Raw genomic sequence first — 20,186 nt, forward strand, 5'->3', positions numbered from 1 at the left:
AACTCCTAAATACATACTGTACATATATGCAGATCCTAAAACTCAGGACTAGGGTTGAGCGAAACAGATCGGCACTTTTCAAAAGTCGCCGACTCCATTATTAATCTGGCTTAATGTCACCTTACAATAGCAAGGTGACATTAACCCTTCATTACCCCATATCCCACCACTACAGGGGAATGGGAAGAGAGTGGCCAAGTGCCAGAATAGGCGCATCTTACAGATGTGCCTTTTCTGGGGTGGCTGGGGGCAGATGTTTTTAGCCAGGGGGGGGCAAAAACCGTGGACCCTCTCTAGGCTATTAATATCTGCCCTCAATCACTGGCTTTACTACTCTGGCGGAGAAAATTGCGCGGGAGCCCACGCCAATTTTTTCAGCGATTTAACCCTTAAATTGCTGAAAGCTATTAAATTTAAGGGTTAAAGGCAATTTAAGGGTTAAATCGCTGAAAAAATCTCGACTTTTGAGAAAGTCGGGTTTCGTGAAACCCGACTCGACCCTAAAAAACTAAAAGTCGCTCAACCCTACTCAGGACCACTATTGGCGATGGACAGACCACCCAATAAGGCAACCAACACTGAACTTTTCTTTGTAACATATGTCAAGCATTTGCTTTACAAAGGATAGGAAAGGCAGATTATGGGGTTTATTGCACTTTTATGAGGTCAATAACTCTGAAGTCCAATCACGATAACAACCCGATTATATTGTAGAATACATGGGACGAGGATTATTAGATGGTACTAACAATTAAAGACATTAAAAGAACAATCAAGTTTAACAGGTTCTTATTAAATCACTTTCTCCTAATAGAAATGCCCACAGACAAATAATTAAGATTCCTACACTGGTATCATAAAAATTCTATTTTCCCATTAGTAAGTATTAAGCAGTGTGAAATAGGCTCACGTTATCTTAGTATGAGTGAAAGCAGCAGCCTATGTAGCTATCCCAAGGGAGGCTCCCCGCACTATATCCCTGACTCCATATGTTGTATATCTGTGCACACTGACTGACCCGAAGCACTTTGCGACAATGTACACTGTAGATAATCTACAGGCAGCCAAATAAACAGTTTACAGGGGGTTTAACATAACAGTGATGACTCATATTTCGAATAGACAATTGCTGTGTGAAGTGTGCTGGTTTTAGATAGGCCATTTTTTAGGGTACCGTCACACTATACGATTTACCTACGATCACGACCAGCGATACGACCTGGCCGTGATCGTAGGTAAATCGTAGTGTGGTCGCTGGGGAGCTGTCACACAGACAGCTCTCCAGCGACCAACGATGCCGAGGTCCCCGGGTAACCAGGGTAAACATCGGGTTACTAAGCGCAGGACCACGCTTAGTAACCCGATGTTTACCCTGGTTACCAGCGTAAAAAAAAACAAACAGCACATACTTACATTCTGGTGTCCGTCAGGTCCCTTGCCGTCTCTGCTTCCCGCACTCAGTGACTGCCGGCCGTAAAGTGAAAGTGAAAGACGTCACCGCTGTGCTCTGCTTTCACTTTACGGCCGGCAGTCACAGTGCGGGAAGCAGACGGCAAGGGACCTGATGGACACCAGAATGTAAGTATGTGCTGTTTGTTTTTTTTTAGTTTTACGCTTGTAACCAGGGTAAACATCGGGTTACTAAGCGCGGCCCTGCACTTAGGAACCCGATGTTTACCCTGGTTACAAGCGAACGCATCGCTAGATCGCATCGCTAGATCGGTGTCACACACACCGATCTAGCGATGACAGCGGGAGATCCAGCGACGAAAGAAAGTTCCAAACGATCTGCTACGACGTACGATTCTCAGCAGGATCCCTGATCGCTGCTGCGTGTCAGACACAGCAATATTGTAACGATATCGCTGGAACGTCACGAATCGTACCGTCGTAGCGATCGAAATGGCAGTGTGTGACGGTACCCTTAGAGTGGAACTGAATCCTACTTGAATTTTAGAAAATCCATATTCTCCAGGACACGTATTTTTTGTACTTCACCCTGTAAGAATTCATCAAAATGGAGGCCTACTTAGGTTAGAAACCCCCCTACCCCCATAAGAGTTTCCCAACCACTCACCTGTCCCACAAACCTTGATGTGCCCGCTGCCCAACATCTGGCCCTCAGAGACGCTTCTTTCCACAGTCATGTGTCAGTTTCTTCACTATAGAACAGGACTTCAAGCCGTGACCAGGCTTCAGAGCTCACAGGGCATCATAACGTTGTGACGTTACAACACGCCGAGACTCCCTGGTTGTAGCCGGAAGTCCTGTTAGGGTGAAGACACCATGCCTTGGCGTTCACGGGTGAGGCACTGAGGACTTGGCAGGCTGGCAGCGGGCACTGGAAAAAGCAAGGATAACTGGACAGGTGAACCGAGTTTTAGGGTTTATTTTATTTTTCAAAGTTACTGAAGGGACCCCAGAGCATAATATGGAACACTGAATTTGTGGAAAATAACTTTGCTGCAAATCGAATTGTGCAGCAAAATTCATATGATTTGGCAAATTTGAATCTCGCCACATCTGCTTTAAGAAATGATCCTATAACTAAAAAAATATTCTCATGCATGTGATAGTATCTCCAAGAAAAGTTCAGCCCCAATAACTTTAAGAATAACTAAACTTTTATAAGGATTTTTCATATTTCGGTGCCCTCATAATTACAAATAAATCGGTCGGGGTTCAGCTACTGAGCCGCCCACCCATAGCTCTTGGCTCCACTACCCAACCCCCATTCCACCCCGAGAGGTATGTAGTTCAGTAGATAGGAGCATACAGCTCTTGTCTAAGCGTGCACACAGAGCAGGGTATGGATTCAGCAGAAAGGCTTAGCTTCGTGCCTAGCCGGTCTATTGAATCCACGCTCTGGTTGCTGCGCGCTCAGGCAGGATCACTCTACTGAGCTGCGCTCCACTCTGGTTTAATTTAGGTAAAAATATTTTACAACTGACTTGTCAACACCGATATCCATTTCAACAGCCTGAATATTCCTTTTATTACTTTTCTGCAGGATTCAAAGACACGTACAAAATGGTTCCTAGCGAAGCACAATAACACATAACTAGCACTTACTGGGCAGGACAGTTTGGGTTGCATAGGTAGGATAATACAAAACTTCTTCCAGGTCCTTTATTTTCTCTGGAACTTCTCTGGACACCTGTAAATACAGAGGAAAATCTTGCATTATTATAGTACAAATAATTGTACATTATCTATACATAACCAGCACTCAACAATCAATGCTAATAAAAGGGGTTGTCCGGTGAAAACAAAAGATGACGTATCCATAAAATATTTGATATCTTTTTGGTCTGAGTGTCCGACTGCTGGGACCGGCACAAATCAACAATACAGGAAACTTTTGTCCTGGTTAAAATGGAGTGGTAGTGTGCATGCTTGACCACTGGTATATTAATTCCCGAGCACTGCACTTATCCTTGTCCAGTATCACCATAGAGAATGAATGGAGCGGTGGTTGGGTTTCTGAACTGCCGCTTGATTTTGTAACGGGGAGAGAAATAATTCCCCACCAGTAATAAAAATTCCTTGCTCTTCCAATTGGGGCGGACACCCACTGATCAGCAAGTTACCTATCATGTGGATAGTCTTGTCATCACTGTATAATACCTCACGAGACTGTGCTATACTGCATTCTGGGGTACATCAATAAACAGTGAAATTGTTGCAGAACTCAACTACAGGTCCTTGTTGTTAAATAGACCTTTGGCCCTTCCGCCACATACAAAGACACCAGTATTATAAATGGCAGTATTTATGAGACCTTTTATAGCTTTCGAATTTGGGCCCAAAAGCCTCATATTGCATCTCTGGTACAGACACTGAACAAGCCAAAAGTACAGCCAAGTTTACATTTACGTATATGTGCGCAGCGTATCATCTGCATACGCAGACGCATGCCCAAACACATGCATGACTATGCAGCGTTTTTTATCTGCATCAGCTTACGCATGACGGCAAAAAAAAGCTGCGTGTGCACGCGTTTGTTGCCTGCATTTGTGTTTTTTATGCGCATGCCTTCGATATTTCAGGAGGGTGTGTCTCAATGGGCGTGTCTCAATCAGTTCCTGGACATGCACAGTCCAAAGTGCGCATCGGACGCATGTGTACGCAAGGACATGTGTACGCATGTGTTCCCATAGACAGTAATACATTTTTCTAATGCACTCATCTGCATGCGCATGCCTGGGCATCTTTGACGGATTTTTGACGCTTCCAAAAATGCAACATGTTGCGTTCGCCGCACCCCACACCGCAAAATGACGCATGCGTATGCAAAAGCATGCGAACGCATGCGGATCTATGCGGATCAAACGGTGTGTGCACAGACGCAAATGTGAAACCAGCCTAATGTGAATTTTAAAGGGAACCTGTCACCCCCAAAATCGAAGGTGAGCTAAGCCCACCAGCAACAGGGGCTTATGTACAGCATTCTGGAATGCTGTAGATAAGCCCCCGATGTAACCTGAAAGATGAGAAAAAAGAGGTTAGATTATACTCACCCAGGGGCGGTCCCGCTGCGGTCCGGGTCCGACGGACATCGCGGTCCGGTCCGGGGCCTCCCATCTTCTTACGATGGCGTCCTCTTCTTGCATTCACACCATGGCTCCTGCGTAGGCGTACTTTGTCTGCCCTGTTGAGGGCAGAGAAAAGCACTGCAGTGTGCAGGCACCGGGCCTCTGACCTTTCCCAGCGCCTGTGCACTGCAGTAGCCTGTGTCGGAGCCACAGCGTGAATGCAAGAAGAGGATGTCATCGTAAGAAGATGGTAGGTCCCGGACCAGACCGCGACACCCATCAGGCCCGAACCGCAGCGGGACTGCCCGTGGGTGAGTATAATCTAACCTCTTTTTCTCATCTTTCAGGATACATCGGGGGCTTATCTACAGCATTGCAGAATGCTGTAGATAAGCCCTTGATGCTGGTGGGCTTAGCTCACCTTCGATTTTGGGGGTGACATGTTCCCTTTAAGATCATTAGTCCACAGAACTGGAAATTCAGTCGTGGATGAGACAAGAGGAAAAATATAGGTTACATCTATATATACTGGTAAAATAAGTATTGCACATATCACCAATTGTTTTAGTAAATATATTTCTAAAAGGTGCTATTGACATGAAATTCTCACTAGATGTCAGTAACAACTCAACCATCCATACAGACAAAGAAATTAAACCATAGATGTCCATAAATTAAGTTATGTATAATAATGAGAAATGACTCAGGGAAAAAGTATTGAATACATAAAAAAGAGAGGTGCAAAAGGTCAATAAAAGTGATGACACCAGCTAGCAATAATTAGAAAGCAATACTGACACTTAGTGAAAAATAATATTAACTGGTTCAACTGATGCCTCAATACTAAGGTGCCACACAAAAACCATCTCATGATGGATAAAACCAGTGAGGTGTCTCAAGACTTTCTCAAACTTATTGTTGCAAAACATACTGATGGCATTGGTTACAGAAGAATATCTAAACTACTGAAGAGTCCACTGAGCACAGTTGGAGCCATAATCTGGAAGTGGAAAGAATATAATTTCATCATAAACTGGCACAACCAGGTGCTCCCCACAAGATTTCAGGCAGAGGAGTGAAAAAAATATCAGAAGAATTAATCAAGAGCCAAGGACCACCTGTGGAGAGTGACAGACAGACCTGGAATTGGCAGGTACAATTGTTTCAAACAAAACAATAAGTAATGCACTCAACCTCCATGGCCTGCATGCACAACGCAAGAATCCATTGCAGAACAAAAAGCATGTTCAAGCACAGTTAGTTTACTCAACAACATTTAAACAAGCCTGTGAAGTACTGGGAGAATATAGTTTGTCTGCTCAGATGAGACCAAAATTGAACACTTTGGATGCCACAATATACACCTTGTTTAGAGAACAAAAGGCACTGCATATCACCCCAAAACTCCATACCAACAATAAAGTTTGGAGGAGTTAGTATCATGGGGTGGGGCTGCTTTTCAGAGCACTAGCAAACTTCATATGATTTAAGGAAGGATGAATGGACAAATGTACCAAGACAGAAAAAAATATGCTGCCATCTACCAGGATGATGAAGATGAAACGAGTGTGGACATTTCAGCTAAATAATGATCCAAATCACATAGCCAAGTAAATTCTCAATTGGTTTCAGAGAAAGAAAATAAAGCTTCTAGAATGGCCCCGCCAATCACCTGACCTGAATCCAATAGAAAATGTATGGAAGGAATTAAAGCTCAGAGTTTATTGAAGGAGCCCATGGAACCTTCTGGATTTGAGGATTGTTTGTGAGGAAGAATGGGCCAGAATCACACCTGAGCAATGTATGCAACTAGTTTCTCCATATAGGGGCTTCTTGAAGCTGTCATCACCAACAAAGGCTTTTGTACTAAGTATTACATAAATTTCAGTTCAATATTTTTTTCAGTGTCACTTCTCATTATGACACATAAATTGTCGGCTTGATTTCTTTGCCTGTGTGGATTGGATGGGTTGTTACTGACATCTGGAGAGAATGTCATGTCAATAACACAATTAGACGTATATTTACTTAGAATACTGGTGATGTGTGAAAAAAAATAAATAAATATATATATATATATATATACATACACACACACACACACACAGCTAAGGAAATATTCACCCAGGTCAGTAATGTCATTAAATGCAATCAAAATAGCTCAAAACATCAGCCTAACAAGGAAATGTAATTTAGGATATGTGGACTAAATCTAATTCAGCTCTAGGAGACAAATTACCTTGTCTTCAGTAAATATTTTGCTCTCATGCATTAAAGTAATATCTACTAAACAATAAAAAAATACATCCCCCCAAAATGAGGGCAGCAGACCTTGGTGTGGAAAAATTAGCACAGGTGACTTACCGCTATGTTTAGGATATGTCCCGGAAATATCTCCAATGCTTCTCCAGCAATACAATCTGCATTACACATGAACAGGCAATGACACTATAAAGGTACCGTCACACTGAGCGACGCTGCAGCGATACCGACAACGATCCGGATCGCTGCAGCGTCGCTGTTTGTTCACTGGAGAGCTGTCACACAGACCGCTCTCCAGCGACCAACGATGTCGGTAACCAGGGTAAACATCGGGTTACTAAGCGCAGGGCAGCGCTTATTAACCCGATGTTTACCCTGGTTACCAGCGTAAAAGTAAGAAAAAAACAAACACTTCATACTTACCTTCGCTGTCTGTCCCTCGGCGCTCTGCTTCTCTGCCCTGTGTAAGCACAGCGGCCGGAAAGCAGAGCGGTGACGTCACCGCTGTGCTCTGCTTTCCGGCCGCTGGGCTTACACAGGGCAGAGAAGCAGAGCGCCGAGGGACAGACAGCGAAGGTAAGTATGAAGTGTTTTTTTTTTACTTTAACGCTGGTAACCAGGGTAAACATCGGGTTACTAAGCGCGGCCCTGCGCTTAGTAACCCGATGTTTACCCTGGTTACCAGTGAAGACATAGCTGAATCGGCGTCACACACACTGATTCAGCGATGTCAGCAGGAAGTCCAGCAACGAAATAAAGTGCTGGACTTTCTGCAGCGACAAACGACATCACAGCAGGATTCTGATTGCTGCTGTGTGTCACACTGGACGATATTGCTAGCCAGGACGCTGCAACGTCACGGATCGCTAGCGATATCGTTCAGTGTGACGGTACCTTTAGGTAGACATATCAAGAATAAGAATATGGAAGAACTGGGCACACCAGGGAACACAGAGGACTTCCTTTTACTGTAACTAGATCAAAAACTGGTAAAATGCAATTAAATTCTTGTCCTTTGATATATTGGACACATTATGAGAAGATATAGAGGTAGGATAAGATGTACAATAAAGTGAATGACGACTACCATAGATAATGCCATAGAAATTATTTTGAAGAATCACTATTCCTATGGTCACCCGGACTCACTTACAGCCCTATCCAGCATTCTTTATTAATTTCATATTTGGAGTAGTCACGATAATATAAGCTCCGTTCCCCTAGTAATATACATACGAGCTGTCGTTGTTTACTCCTCCCAATGCCACTCGGCCATCTTGTGAGTGCAGCTTCTGACTGACCGGAAGTCAATGTAAGCCTATGAGAGCTTTGTTCTGGTTCTCATAGACTTACATTAAGTAGTGATTTCTAGTTACCCCAGCAAACACTGGAGCAATCCAGCAGGTCACAAACTGCAAAAGATGACTGGAGCGGCTCTTCTCTTTCTCTATCTCTTCTCTTTCTCTTCTCTTTCTCTACTCTTTCTCTACTCTTTTTTATCTTACTTAAAAAAAAATTGTGCACAGTTTGCCTCCTATATCTGATGAATTTTACTGCCTACTGCTCACTGCAGGGTGAGTTATCAGGGTCGGTCACATTATTATTATTATTATAACAGAATAGGTTCTTCTGCGCTTGTTAGTGCAGGTTACTCACAGACTACACAGCTCTCTCGTCCATAAAATGGCTGATCGTGGAGGAGCATGTGACCAGACCTGTCCATCGGTCTTCTCCAACTGAAAACCTCACACGAGAAAACTGCTTTTCTCTTGGAGGAGAGCGACGGACAGGTCTGGTCACTGCTCCTCCACCAGCAGCCATTGTATGGACTGGAGACCGGGATAAGAACCTGTTATATCTCTATAATAGTAAGTGCCACAAGATCATGTTCCCAACACACCTGATAAAAGAAAAGTGCGGCTGATCGCCCATGACGTACTATCCCGTCCCTGGGAATTAAGTCACCTCGACGGGATAGTACATCAGATGGCAGAAAAGGGTAAAAAAAAAAAAAAAAAGATTGGCCACAAAGAGGGTCAATCCCTTTATTGACACTTGACAGTAATAAAACCCAATAGTAGTAAAATGTTGGTTCAATTGTGAAATAAACCCGTTCACCTTCCTGACCAGGCCATTTTTTTTTAAATTCTGACCACTGTCACTTTATGAGGCCATAACTCTGGAACGCTTCAACGGATCCCAGTAGTTCTGAGACTGATTCTTAGTGACATATTGTACTTCATGTTAGTGGTAAAATTTCTTCGATAAGACTTGAGTTTATTTGTGAAAGAATCGGAAATTTTCCGAAAATTTTGAAAATTTAGCAACTTTGGAACTTTGAATGTTTATGCCCTTAAATCAGAGAGATAAAGGTGCATTTCACAAAATTAGAATATCATCAAAAAGTAAATTTATTTCAGTTTTTCACTACAAAAAGTGAAACTCATATATTAGATAGAGTCATTACAAACAGAGTGGTCCATTTCAAGTGTTTATTTCTGTTAATGTTGATGATTATGGCTTACAGCCAATGAAAACCCAAAAGTCATTATCTCAGTAAATGAGAATACTTTATATGCCGCGCGGTGACCGGAAAGGGCGTCACCGTAAATATACTGCTCTTTGCGGGAACGCACCTCCTGCAGAGCAGTATATGTACGGCGCATGTCGGGAAGGGGCTAATAGTATTGGAAATATAATGTATATTTCCTATTATACATTGTAAAACATCACAGCCTCCTCAATGGTGACCTATTGTATAGTATACCAGAAAAAAAAACCTTGTTTTTCTATAATCAAAATTAGTTGAATCAGGTTAAATCAGTTTTTTGCTTTACACTTATTATTTCTTTTTTTAATTTACTTTTTTTTTTCTTCTTTTCATACTGCAATCTTTATTACAAAAAAAATCTTACATTTTTCATACTGGTTGCTGGTGCTTCTTAAGGCTGTGTGCACACGATGCAGATTTGGTGCAGAATTTTCTGCATAAAATCTGCACTAAATCTGCATCTCCTGGCAGAATCCGCAGGTGCGTTTTTTATGCGTTTTTTGTGCGTTTTTTTACCAATGGATTTCTATTATGGAGGGTGCAGAAACGCTGCAGAACTGCACAAAAGAAGTGACATGCACTTCTTTCAAATCTGCAGCGTTTCTGCGCAGATGTTTCTGCACCATGTGCACAGCTTTTTTTTTTTCACATTGATTTACATTGTACTATAAATCACAGTGCAGTTCTGCAGCGTTTCTGCTGCAGAAAATTCTGCTGCAGTTCTGCACTAAATCTGCATCGTGTGCACATACCCTAAAGGTACCGTCACACTTAGCGACGCTGCAGCGATACCGACAACGATCCGGATCGCTGCAGCGTCGCTGTTTGGTCGCTGGAGAGCTGTCACACAGACCGCTCTCCAGCGACCAACAATGCCGATAACCAGGGTAAACATCGGGTAACTAAGCGCAGGGCCGCGCTTAGTAACCCGATGTTTACCCTGGTTACCATCCTAAAAGTAAAAAAAAACAAACACTACATACTTACCTACAGCCGTCTGTCCTCCAGCGCTGTGCTCTGCTCTCCTCCTGTACTGTCTGTGAGCACAGCGGCCGGAAAGCAGAGCGGTGACGTCACCGCTCTGCTTTCCGGCTGACCGACGCTCACAGCCAGTACAGGAGGAGAGCAGAGCACAGCGCTGGAGGACAGATGGCTGTAGGTAAGTATGTAGTGTTTGTTTTTTTTTTACTTTTAGGATGGTAACCAGGGTAAACATCGGGTTACTAAGCGCGGCCCTGCGCTTAGTTACCCGATGTTTACCCTGGTTACCAGTGAAGACATCGCTGAATCGGTGTCACACACGCCGATTCAACGATGTCTACGGGGAGTCCAGCGACGAAATAAAGTTCTGGACTTTCTTCCCCGACCAGCGACAGCACAGCAGGGGCCTGATCGCTGCTGCCTGTCACACTGGACGATATCGCTAGCGAGGACGCTGCAACGTCACGGATCGCTAGCGATATCGTCTAGTGTGACGGTACCTTAAGACTCATACTTCCTTTCAGTAAGAGTTTACATAATTCTTATCATCAGAGGCAGAATTAAAATAACAGATAACACCGTATACACGGCTGATAACACAGGACGCACCACAATGGGTTATGTCACAGCTTCCCCTGCTCCACTTTCACAATGACCTTTACACATGCACATTAGATACATCAATACAAAAGATATGTGGAAGGTTTGACCACTGTAGCTAGGTGCATGTATTGTTTCCTAAAATAAAAGGAAGTTATTTAGAGTCTAAAAAGCCTCAGTGTCCAGCATGGAAATTTAAAGGGTTCTATTATTTACAGGTCCTTCTCAAAAAATTAGCATATAGTGTTAAATTTCATTATTTACCATAATGTAATGATTACAATTAAACTTTCATATATTATAGATTCATTATCCACCAACTGAAATTTGTCAGGTCTTTTATTGTTTTAATACTGATGATTTTGGCATACAACTCCTGATAACCCAAAAAACCTGTCTCAATAAATTAGCATATCAAGAAAAGGTTCTCTAAACCAGGAGTCCCCAACTCCAGTCCTCAAGGCCCACCAACAGGTCATGTTTTCAGGATTTCCTTTGCATTGCACAGGTGATGCAATTATTACCTGGGCAAGACTAAGGAAATCCTGAAAACATGACCTGTTGGTGGGCCTTGAGGACTGGAGTTGGGGACCCCTGCTCTAAACGACCTATTACCCTAATCTTCTGAATCAACTAATTAACTCTAAACACATGCAAAAGATACCTGAGGCTTTTATAAACTCCCTGCCTGGTTCATTACTCTAAACCCCCATCATGGGTAAGGGTACCGTCACACAGTGGCATTTTGATCGCTACGACGGCACGATTTGTGACGTTCCAGCGATATATCCGTGACGTTCCAGCGATCTCGCTGTGTCTGACACGCTCCTGCGATCAGGGACCCCGCTGAGAATCGTACGTCGTAGCAGATCGTTTGAAACTTTCTTTCGTCGTCTAGTGTCCTGCTGTGGCGGCATGATCGCATTGTGTAACAAAGGTGTGCACGATATTGTATACGATGTGCGCATAGTAACCAACGGCTTCTACATCGCACATACGTCATGAAATTATCGCTCCAGCGTCGTACATTGCAAAGTGTGACAGCAGTCTACGACGCTGGAGCGATATTGTTACGACGCTGGAGCGTCACGGATCGTGCCGTCGTAGCGATCAAAATGCCACTGTGTGACGGTACCCTAAGACTAGCGACCTGACAGATGTCAAGAAGGCCATCATTGACACCCTCAAGCAAGAGGGTAAGACCCAGAAAGAAATTTCTCAACAAATAGGCTGTTCCCAGAGTGCTGTATCAAGGCACCTCAATGGTAAGTCTGTTGGAAGGAAACAATGTGGCAGAAAACGCTGTACAACGAGAAGAGGAGACCGGACCCTGAGGAAGATTGTGGAGAAGGACCGATTCCAGACCTTGGGGAACCTGAGGAAGCAGTGGACTGAGTCTGGTGTGGAAACATCCAGAGCCACCGTGCACAGGCGTGTGCAGGAAATGGGCTACAGGTGCCGCATTCCCCAGGTAAAGCCACTTTTGAACCATAAACAGCGGCAGAGGCGCCTGACCTGGGCTACAGAGAAGCAGCACTGGACTGTTGCTAAGTGGTCCCAAGTACTTTTTTCTGATGAAAGCAAATTTTGCATGTCATTCGGAAATCAAGGTGCCAGAGTCTGGAGGAAGACTGGGGAGAAGGAAATGTCAAAATGCCTGAAGTCCAGTGTCAAGTACCCACAGTCAGTGATGGTGTGGGGTGCCATGTCAGCTGCTGGTGTTGGTCCACTGTGTTTCATCAAGGGCAGGGTCAATGCAGCTAGCTATCAGGAGATTTTGGAGCACTTCATGCTTCCATCGGCTGAAATGCTTTATGGAGATGAAGATTTCATTTTTCAGCACGACCTGGCACCTGCTCACAGTGCCAAAAAAACTGGTAAAAGGTTTACTGACCATGGTATTACTGTGCTCAATTGGCCTGCCAACTCTCCTGACCTGAACCCCATAGAGAATCTGTGGGATATTGTGAAGAGAAAGTTGAGAGACGCAAGACCCAACACTCTGGATGAGCTTAAGGCCGCTATTGAAGCATCCTGGGCCTCCATAACATCTCAGCAGTGTCACAGGCTGATTGCCTCCATGCCACGCCACATTGAAGCAGTCATTTCTGCCAAAGGATTCCCGACCAAGTATTGAGTGCATAACTGAACATTATTATTTGATGTTTTTTTTGTTTGTTATTAAAAAACACTTTTATTTGATTGGATGGGTGAAATATGCTAATTTATTGAGACAGGTTTTTTGGGTTATCAGGAGTTGTATGCCAAAATCATCAGTATTAAAACAATAAAAGACCTGACAAATTTCAGTTGGTGGATAATGAATCTATAATATATGAAAGTTTAATTGTAATCATTACATTATGGTAAATAATGAAATTTAACACTATATGCTAATTTTTTGAGAAGGACCTGTATAATACAGAATGCTATAAGTAAATATAAAAATAATTTTAAAAAATCAATTTAACACAAAAATCTGATGTAACCAACAGGTCATTTTCCGATGATAGCTTCTAGTAACATTTTAATGTATTGCTTTGCTCTTGTTTCCTCTGCTACCACTTGTAAATTTGCAATGCCGCTCTGTGAGCATTTCAACAATGCTTGTTGTGATAGGCGTCCTTCAAAGCCTGGTGCAATATGTCCTCAGTTCTCAGCTAGTCTTGAACACCTAAGGATTAAGCAGGGCATCTGGATGTCTTTACAAAGTAGCGAGATTGGAAAGCTGAGATATAGAGAGCAGTTCCAGTTAGTCCGCCAAGTATACATGCGCGGCTCGGGGAGGAGCCTAGGACCCTAGTATACACACACATATATAGTGGGTGGCCATCTGGCTCTCAATTGAGAACTGTACAACTAATAGCCATACTTATGCAAGGCAGGGGCAATCGTTGACTCTTCCCCAATCGCTCCCCTCTCTACTTCTGTATGCTACATATAACTACTATAGCAATGCAATAGCACTGTGCTGGTCACTACATTGATTGCCTATTTCCTCTAGAGCCCCCACTCCTATTCTTGAAAAGGTTATTACTCCGTAATGCCTGATTTTGTTTGTTTGTTCTTATACTCTCTGACTTGTACAATCCGAACCTTTGGTCACCGGTAGAGATTCTCTTTCCATTGGTAAGCATACTGCATAAAAATATTTTATTTTCTTATATCGATCGGACCCATAAGGGACAATACATTTGAGCTAATCATGGCTCTTTTACAAGCCATAGCTCACGCTTGGATAAGGCTTGCTGTCGATATGTTATGTTGCTTAAAATCTACGGTCTACGGAGTTGAGCTTCGGGATGAATCAGTTTTACAATTTTTTGAACAATGGCAATGAATAATCTTTTGTGCTAGAGAAGCAGATGTGAGAGAATTGAGGCTCAGCGCGCCAAGACAATATGTGTATGGCTTGAATATCAAGTGAAGAAATGTGACTGTCAACTAGGCTTAAAGCCCTATGGGTCGTCAAAATAACTCCATTCTTTATACTTGCCATGTACGTATGCAGCAATCGTACAACAGTACGGATATCACCGATGCTACATTAATAAAATGTCTACAGGCACCTGCTGATGTTATTCAGGAATGGAAATTACTGGGAAATTCACTGTCAGAAAGTGAAGTGATTATATCTGATGGCACAGAGCAATGCAAGCACAAGACAAGTGTAACCAAATGAGCTATGATAATGATCAAACCACAGTGTAAAGACCCCACAAACCTTCGATATTTGCTGGCCGAATGCTCATTTTCTAGCAGCTATTCCTCCCTCCTTCACCCCCATTATATACATGCACACTCAGTTTGGTCAAGCACGCATGCGGTTTTGATTGGGAGTGAGGACTAAGTGCTGACAGACCTTCTATCAGAGCAAAAAGGTCCTTTATTAACATTTAATGTGAGCTGAGAGTCAGAAGTCACCGGTACAAACGCAAGATAGTCTGTTGGTCCTGCTAAAATCGGTGGGTTCTTCTGACTCCGCTCTGTCTTAAATAGTTTATCAAATAAAAACGAAAGTTGTAGTTACTAACAGTACAAGTAAAGATGAAAAAACTTTGTATAATATCTAATTACTGAAATATGTTCCCTTCCCTACGTAACTGTCACTTTTTGTTTCCTGCACTGATCATTCAATCTCAAATGCTGCCTACATTAGTCTACAGATTTGTCCTCAGTGAGGTATCAAATTACATCTACTGCCTATAAAAGTCTATGCTGTCGAGAAGCTGGAGGGAGACAAGAGCAAAGGACAGAACGGACCCAGCTGAGGCTTCTAGTGATGATGGAATAACTTCTGACATGCAGGATACAAGTCGTATAATGGCCAGAAGTAGTGTTATTCCTTTTATACACACATGATAGCCTTTTCTGAAAAGTTGCCAAAAAGTGCAGTCCCCTCTTTATTTAAAGTGTGGCCCAATGTGGGAACCCCCTCCCATACATCGGAACAATTACAACCTTCAACAACAAAAAACTATAGGTATAATACAAGTGGAATAAGGAAAGGAAGTGGGCAGTAGGTATGAGAAGAGCTTCGCGTTGTCATACCTGAGTCCAGGTAACATTTATGGTCCGTAGTCTTGAAGAAAGTTTCTCTCTGTCCTGTGCACTGAGTCTTTTCATCGCTAAGATATCTGGTGCTGTGCGGTTCAGCCACTCGGCTCTGTCACTCTGGACTCGAAGCTCTTTACTTACGGCCTGTGGGGGGAGCAAGAGAGCTTAATTTACGGATTCCTACAATATTTACGTTGATGAACATAATTAGATACACTTAGCTAGAGCACAGCCAAGAAGATTTCTATTACTAAAGAGCTGATTAGATAATTTTCCACATTATTTCCACATACACATTGGCAGAACTAACACTCATGTCACTCACTACAGGCTGTCATACAAATAAACATTGACTTTAGTAATTGGAAAGCTTCATTTAAAGAGCCAGCTATTCTCTGGAATTATGGCTGCAGGGGAGGGATAGTTTATTTACTTGCTCAGGTACATCCAGACTAGTTGTATTGTAATTGAACCATTTATTTTATGGACGTTAATAAACTCAGGCCTCGCTCAATACAAGTGAATTGAGCAGGGCTGCCCCTGCCTTGTCGGAATGTAGCTGGATGTATGCATGTCATACACATGTTCCATGACCGCCAGGTCTTGCTTCCGGCACCGGAATATCAAGACAGACCTTTAAGTGACAAATTCCATTCAAATACATAGATGACCTCACACAGATAAGGATACATATAGTGAAAAAAACAGAACCTCAATTATCCAACAAGTACATTATGTTATTTGTGTAACATGTCTTACCTTGATTTCACTAAGCCTTTCCTCATTATCAAGTGTCGGATTCACTCGCAACACATTTGTGGCCTGATCCAGCCAAACCGTGAACTCATCCAGTTTCCTCTTGTATTCAGTTAAAGCTGGACTTTCTTCTTTCAATCTGAAAAAGCAGAGGACAATAAATAATACGTTTTTATGTACTTGGCAATGTTACAGCAAAGGGCAAGTTTGGAATTGTATAGATCTCCAATACGGCACCAATATAAGTCTACGAGGTTACATTGTACCCCTGTATAACTTCAATTTCACAGAGATACATGCACATCAGATTTAAATGGATTAAGTAATGGAGTGAGCATTGCTAAGTGGACGCACCATAAGACAGCACAGAAAAAGTCTACAAATCTCAAATATGCAGGAGCTCCATGTACCGCTGCATGGGTTCTGGACATACTGCTGTTACATATGAATGAGGCCACTAGGTGATGACAAATAACTAATAAGAAATATTCACCATCATGCTCATGCTAGTACGGTATATACAGATGACACATGGTATACATGGTGTCTGGCACCTGATTCGTGATGGCCAAACTGCATGCAGAAAGAATCAGAGCCTGGCTGCACAACTGCAGCCAAGAATGGTTTACACCAAAACACTCCGACCAGCCAGGTATGGTTTATACTAAAACGCTCCGACCAGCCAGTTATAGTTTACATTGAAACTGTCTGGCCAGTCAGGTATGGTTTACATTGAAACGCTCCCGCCAGCCAGGTATGGATTACATTGAAAAGCTCTTGCAAGCCAGGTATGATTTACATTGAAACACTCCTGCCAGCCAGGTATGGATTACATTGAAAAGCTCTTGCCAGCCAGGTATGATTTACATTGAAACGCTCTTGCCAGCCAGGTATGGTTTACAATTAAACTCTCTGGCCAGTCAGGTATTGTTTACATTGAAACGCTCGTGCCAGTGAGGTATGGTTTACATTGAAACGCTCTGGCCAGCCAGGTATGGTTTACAATGAAACGCTCTTGCCAGCCAGGTATGGTTTACAATTAAACTCTCTAGCCAGTCAGGTATTGTTTACATTGAAAAGCTCTTGCCAGCCAGGTATGATTTACATTGAAACGCTCTTGCCAGCCAGGTATGGTTTACATTGAAACGCTCTTGCCAGCCAGGTATGGTTTACAATGAAACGCTCTGGCCAGTCAGGTATGGTTTACAGTGGAAAAGCTCTGGCCAGTCAGATATGGTTTACAGTGGAAAAGCTCTGGCCAGTCAGATATGGTTTACAGTGGAAAAGCTCTGGCCAGTCAGGTATAGTTTACACTGATACGCACCGGCCAGCAAGGTATGGTTTACAGTGGAAAAGCTACAGCCAGTCAGATATGGTTTACGTTGAGGCATTTCAGAGAAAGTACACTTTAAAGATCTCACCAGGGACCATAGGGAGAAATTAGATAAATCCAGTGCCACCAAGGCTTGTCTAAACGACACAGCAGATGATTGACAAGTCTCTCACATAGCAAGAGACCTGTAAATCACCTTCAGCAGGGCTGGGAAGAGCCACCTGGGGCAAAAGCTGGTCTTTAGACCCTTCATGACTAGCTGATTTTAACATTTTTTCTTTTCTATTCCCTACTCTTCTTCCAACAGTCCTATTTAGTTTTTTAATTTCCCATCAATATATTGTAGCTTGTTTTTCTCCTACACCTCATTGGGGGACACAGGACCATGGGTGTTATGCTGCTGCCACTAGGAGGACACTAAGTAATACAGAAAGAATAGCTCCTCCCCTGCAGTATACACCCTCCTGCTGGCTCCAAGTGAACCAGTTCTTGCTTAGTGTCTGTAGGAGGCACTTGGGTCTGCTTTCAGACCCCACCGTTTTTATTTTTATTCTATTTTTCCCTTAAAGGAGCGAATGGGGGCGATGGATCCTTTCTATGTTCCGATCTCCCCCGAACCATCAACAGGCGAGAAAGCGGAGCGTCCCTCCCCGTACCCTTTCCAGCACCGGTGGATGCCAGCCCTGAGCTCACCTTCCGGGCAACGGTTCCTTCGCGTTCCAACCTCCCCCCTCTATAGCAGGCGACCGCATGAAGTAGCCCTCCATTTACCTCTCCTGGAGCCATGTGCATAGCCACACATGATGTTTATGGCGTCTGTGCAGCCCCCCACTGCATCACCACTGCTTTAGCAGATGATGGAAGGTGGCAGAAGCTCTCCACCCCCTCCCTCACTATGGCGACGGTGGATTGAGCACCGGCCCACCGCATCTACCATGAGTACACCTGTGGGGCCGAGGCGCTGGGGGGTCCTGGTCCCTGGAATAAAGGAGGTCCGCATATACCTTAAAGCCCGGGTGTGTGGGTCATGTCGGTCTGCAAAAATAGCAGGCGCGGCACTGCAGGCCGCAACCACAAGCTTTAAATTTAGCCCCGGGCTTTTCTCTCATCCAGGCCGCAACGTTGGCTCCACCCGCCGGTGGTTACCGCCGCCCACTCTCTCTGGCGCTTGTCGTTCCGCAAGAAGCGCCTTCTGTTCCTGATCATCTTTGTACACCCACAGGGCTGATGCTGCAGCGCTGATCCAGCATTTTCAATCAGAGCTTCAGTGATTAGTGATTTCTGTGGACACATTGCGGACCTCCCCCGGGGACTCCAGACACAGGACCTGGGTAAGCTGCAGAAACATAGCTTAAACCTTCCCCTGCTAGTAAGAGCACTCCTCAAGGCTACACTATGTCTCAATCAAAGCCTAACAAAAAGTCTGGGAAAACCCACACTGTGTTTTTTGCTGCTTGTACCGCTTGTAAGGTATCTCTTCCCCGGGGTCACAATACTGCGTTATGCTCAGCTTGTGAACCGGTGACTGCTCAGGGAACACCTGTTACTGATACCAAACCCAGAGAGCCTAGTCCCCCTGAGTGGGCTACCTCCCTTACCCAGTCTATGGCATCCCTGGCCAAAGCGTTAGACTCGTTCCGAGCCCCTTCCTCTAACCAGGGCACCTTCACGGATAACGCTTCCGATGATCAGAACACCTTGTACACTAGGGGTCATACCTTACCAAGGAGCTCTTGCTCTTCCAGGAAAAGGACTCATGCCTTGTCCCCAGTCCATCACCGGGAATCGGGTTCTGAGAGTTCCATTTATCGCTCCCCCTCCCTTGGGGCTAGTAGAGAACCTGGCTCAGAGGAAGATTCTGACACGTCCCTAGATCAGGAATTTCAATACGATCAGGAGACTCTCGACTCTCTCACTGAGTCAGTAAACAAGGCCCTGAAGCTAGATGAGGAACCTTTATTTAAAACGGATCATGCTGTGTCCTTTAAGAGGACCAAGCGGGCTCACAGAGTGTTCACCAATCATCCCGAATTTAAGGAAATCGTTGAATCTCATAGGATCCACCCAGATAAACGCTTCACACGGCAAAAGTTCATGGAGTCAAAATATCCCTTTGCTCCTGATCTAAGAAAAGATTGGTCACAGTCTCCTCTGGTAGATCCTCCAGTATCGCGCCACTGGAGGGAAGAGTACATTTCTCCCACAACAGAAACTCTTTTGGCCCTTTCGAACCAGCAACAGCAGGCTCGATCCCGATTTTCCAGGTCGTCCACATGACAGCACCACAGGAGGTTGCTCTTCATATCCTTGATAGGGACAGGAACACAGAAGAGGTTAAATAGCCCCTCCCAACCTCCACCCCTCAGTGTTTTTCCTGTCCCTATCAGGGACAGACGCAGGAGAGAGTTCTCCAGAAGATTAGGTTTTTTCTTTACCTGATCCGAGGTCAGGTCTTGGAGCAGGAGCTCCGGAGTGCGGTCCATCCTCCTGGAGGGGGCTCTGGCCGTGAGAGTCTGGCGACTCCTGAAGTCGCACGATACCGCTGGAGGTCCCTCTGCGACTAGGTCGAGCTGTCTGCTCCCATGCGCTGCCTCATCCCCTCATCAAAGGG

General features: G+C 44.1%; 1 protein-coding gene across 2 annotated transcripts in view; it reads right to left on the reverse strand.

Annotated features, from left to right (window-relative positions):
- The window catches only part of UTRN (utrophin), a 930,516-nt gene that overhangs the window by 539,732 nt on the left and 370,598 nt on the right, over positions 1 to 20,186 (reverse strand). For both annotated transcript variants that reach the window (XM_069769124.1, XM_069769123.1), the window contains exons 46-48: positions 16,246 to 16,381; positions 15,481 to 15,630; positions 3,073 to 3,157 (exon numbers count right to left, since the gene is read on the reverse strand). In XM_069769124.1, the coding sequence (XP_069625225.1) occupies positions 3,073 to 3,157; positions 15,481 to 15,630; positions 16,246 to 16,381 (371 nt within the window). The remainder of the gene's footprint in view (positions 1 to 3,072; positions 3,158 to 15,480; positions 15,631 to 16,245; positions 16,382 to 20,186) is intronic.

This window comes from Ranitomeya imitator, chromosome 5, assembly GCF_032444005.1.
Source record: "Ranitomeya imitator isolate aRanImi1 chromosome 5, aRanImi1.pri, whole genome shotgun sequence".
NCBI lineage: Eukaryota > Metazoa > Chordata > Amphibia > Anura > Dendrobatidae > Ranitomeya > Ranitomeya imitator.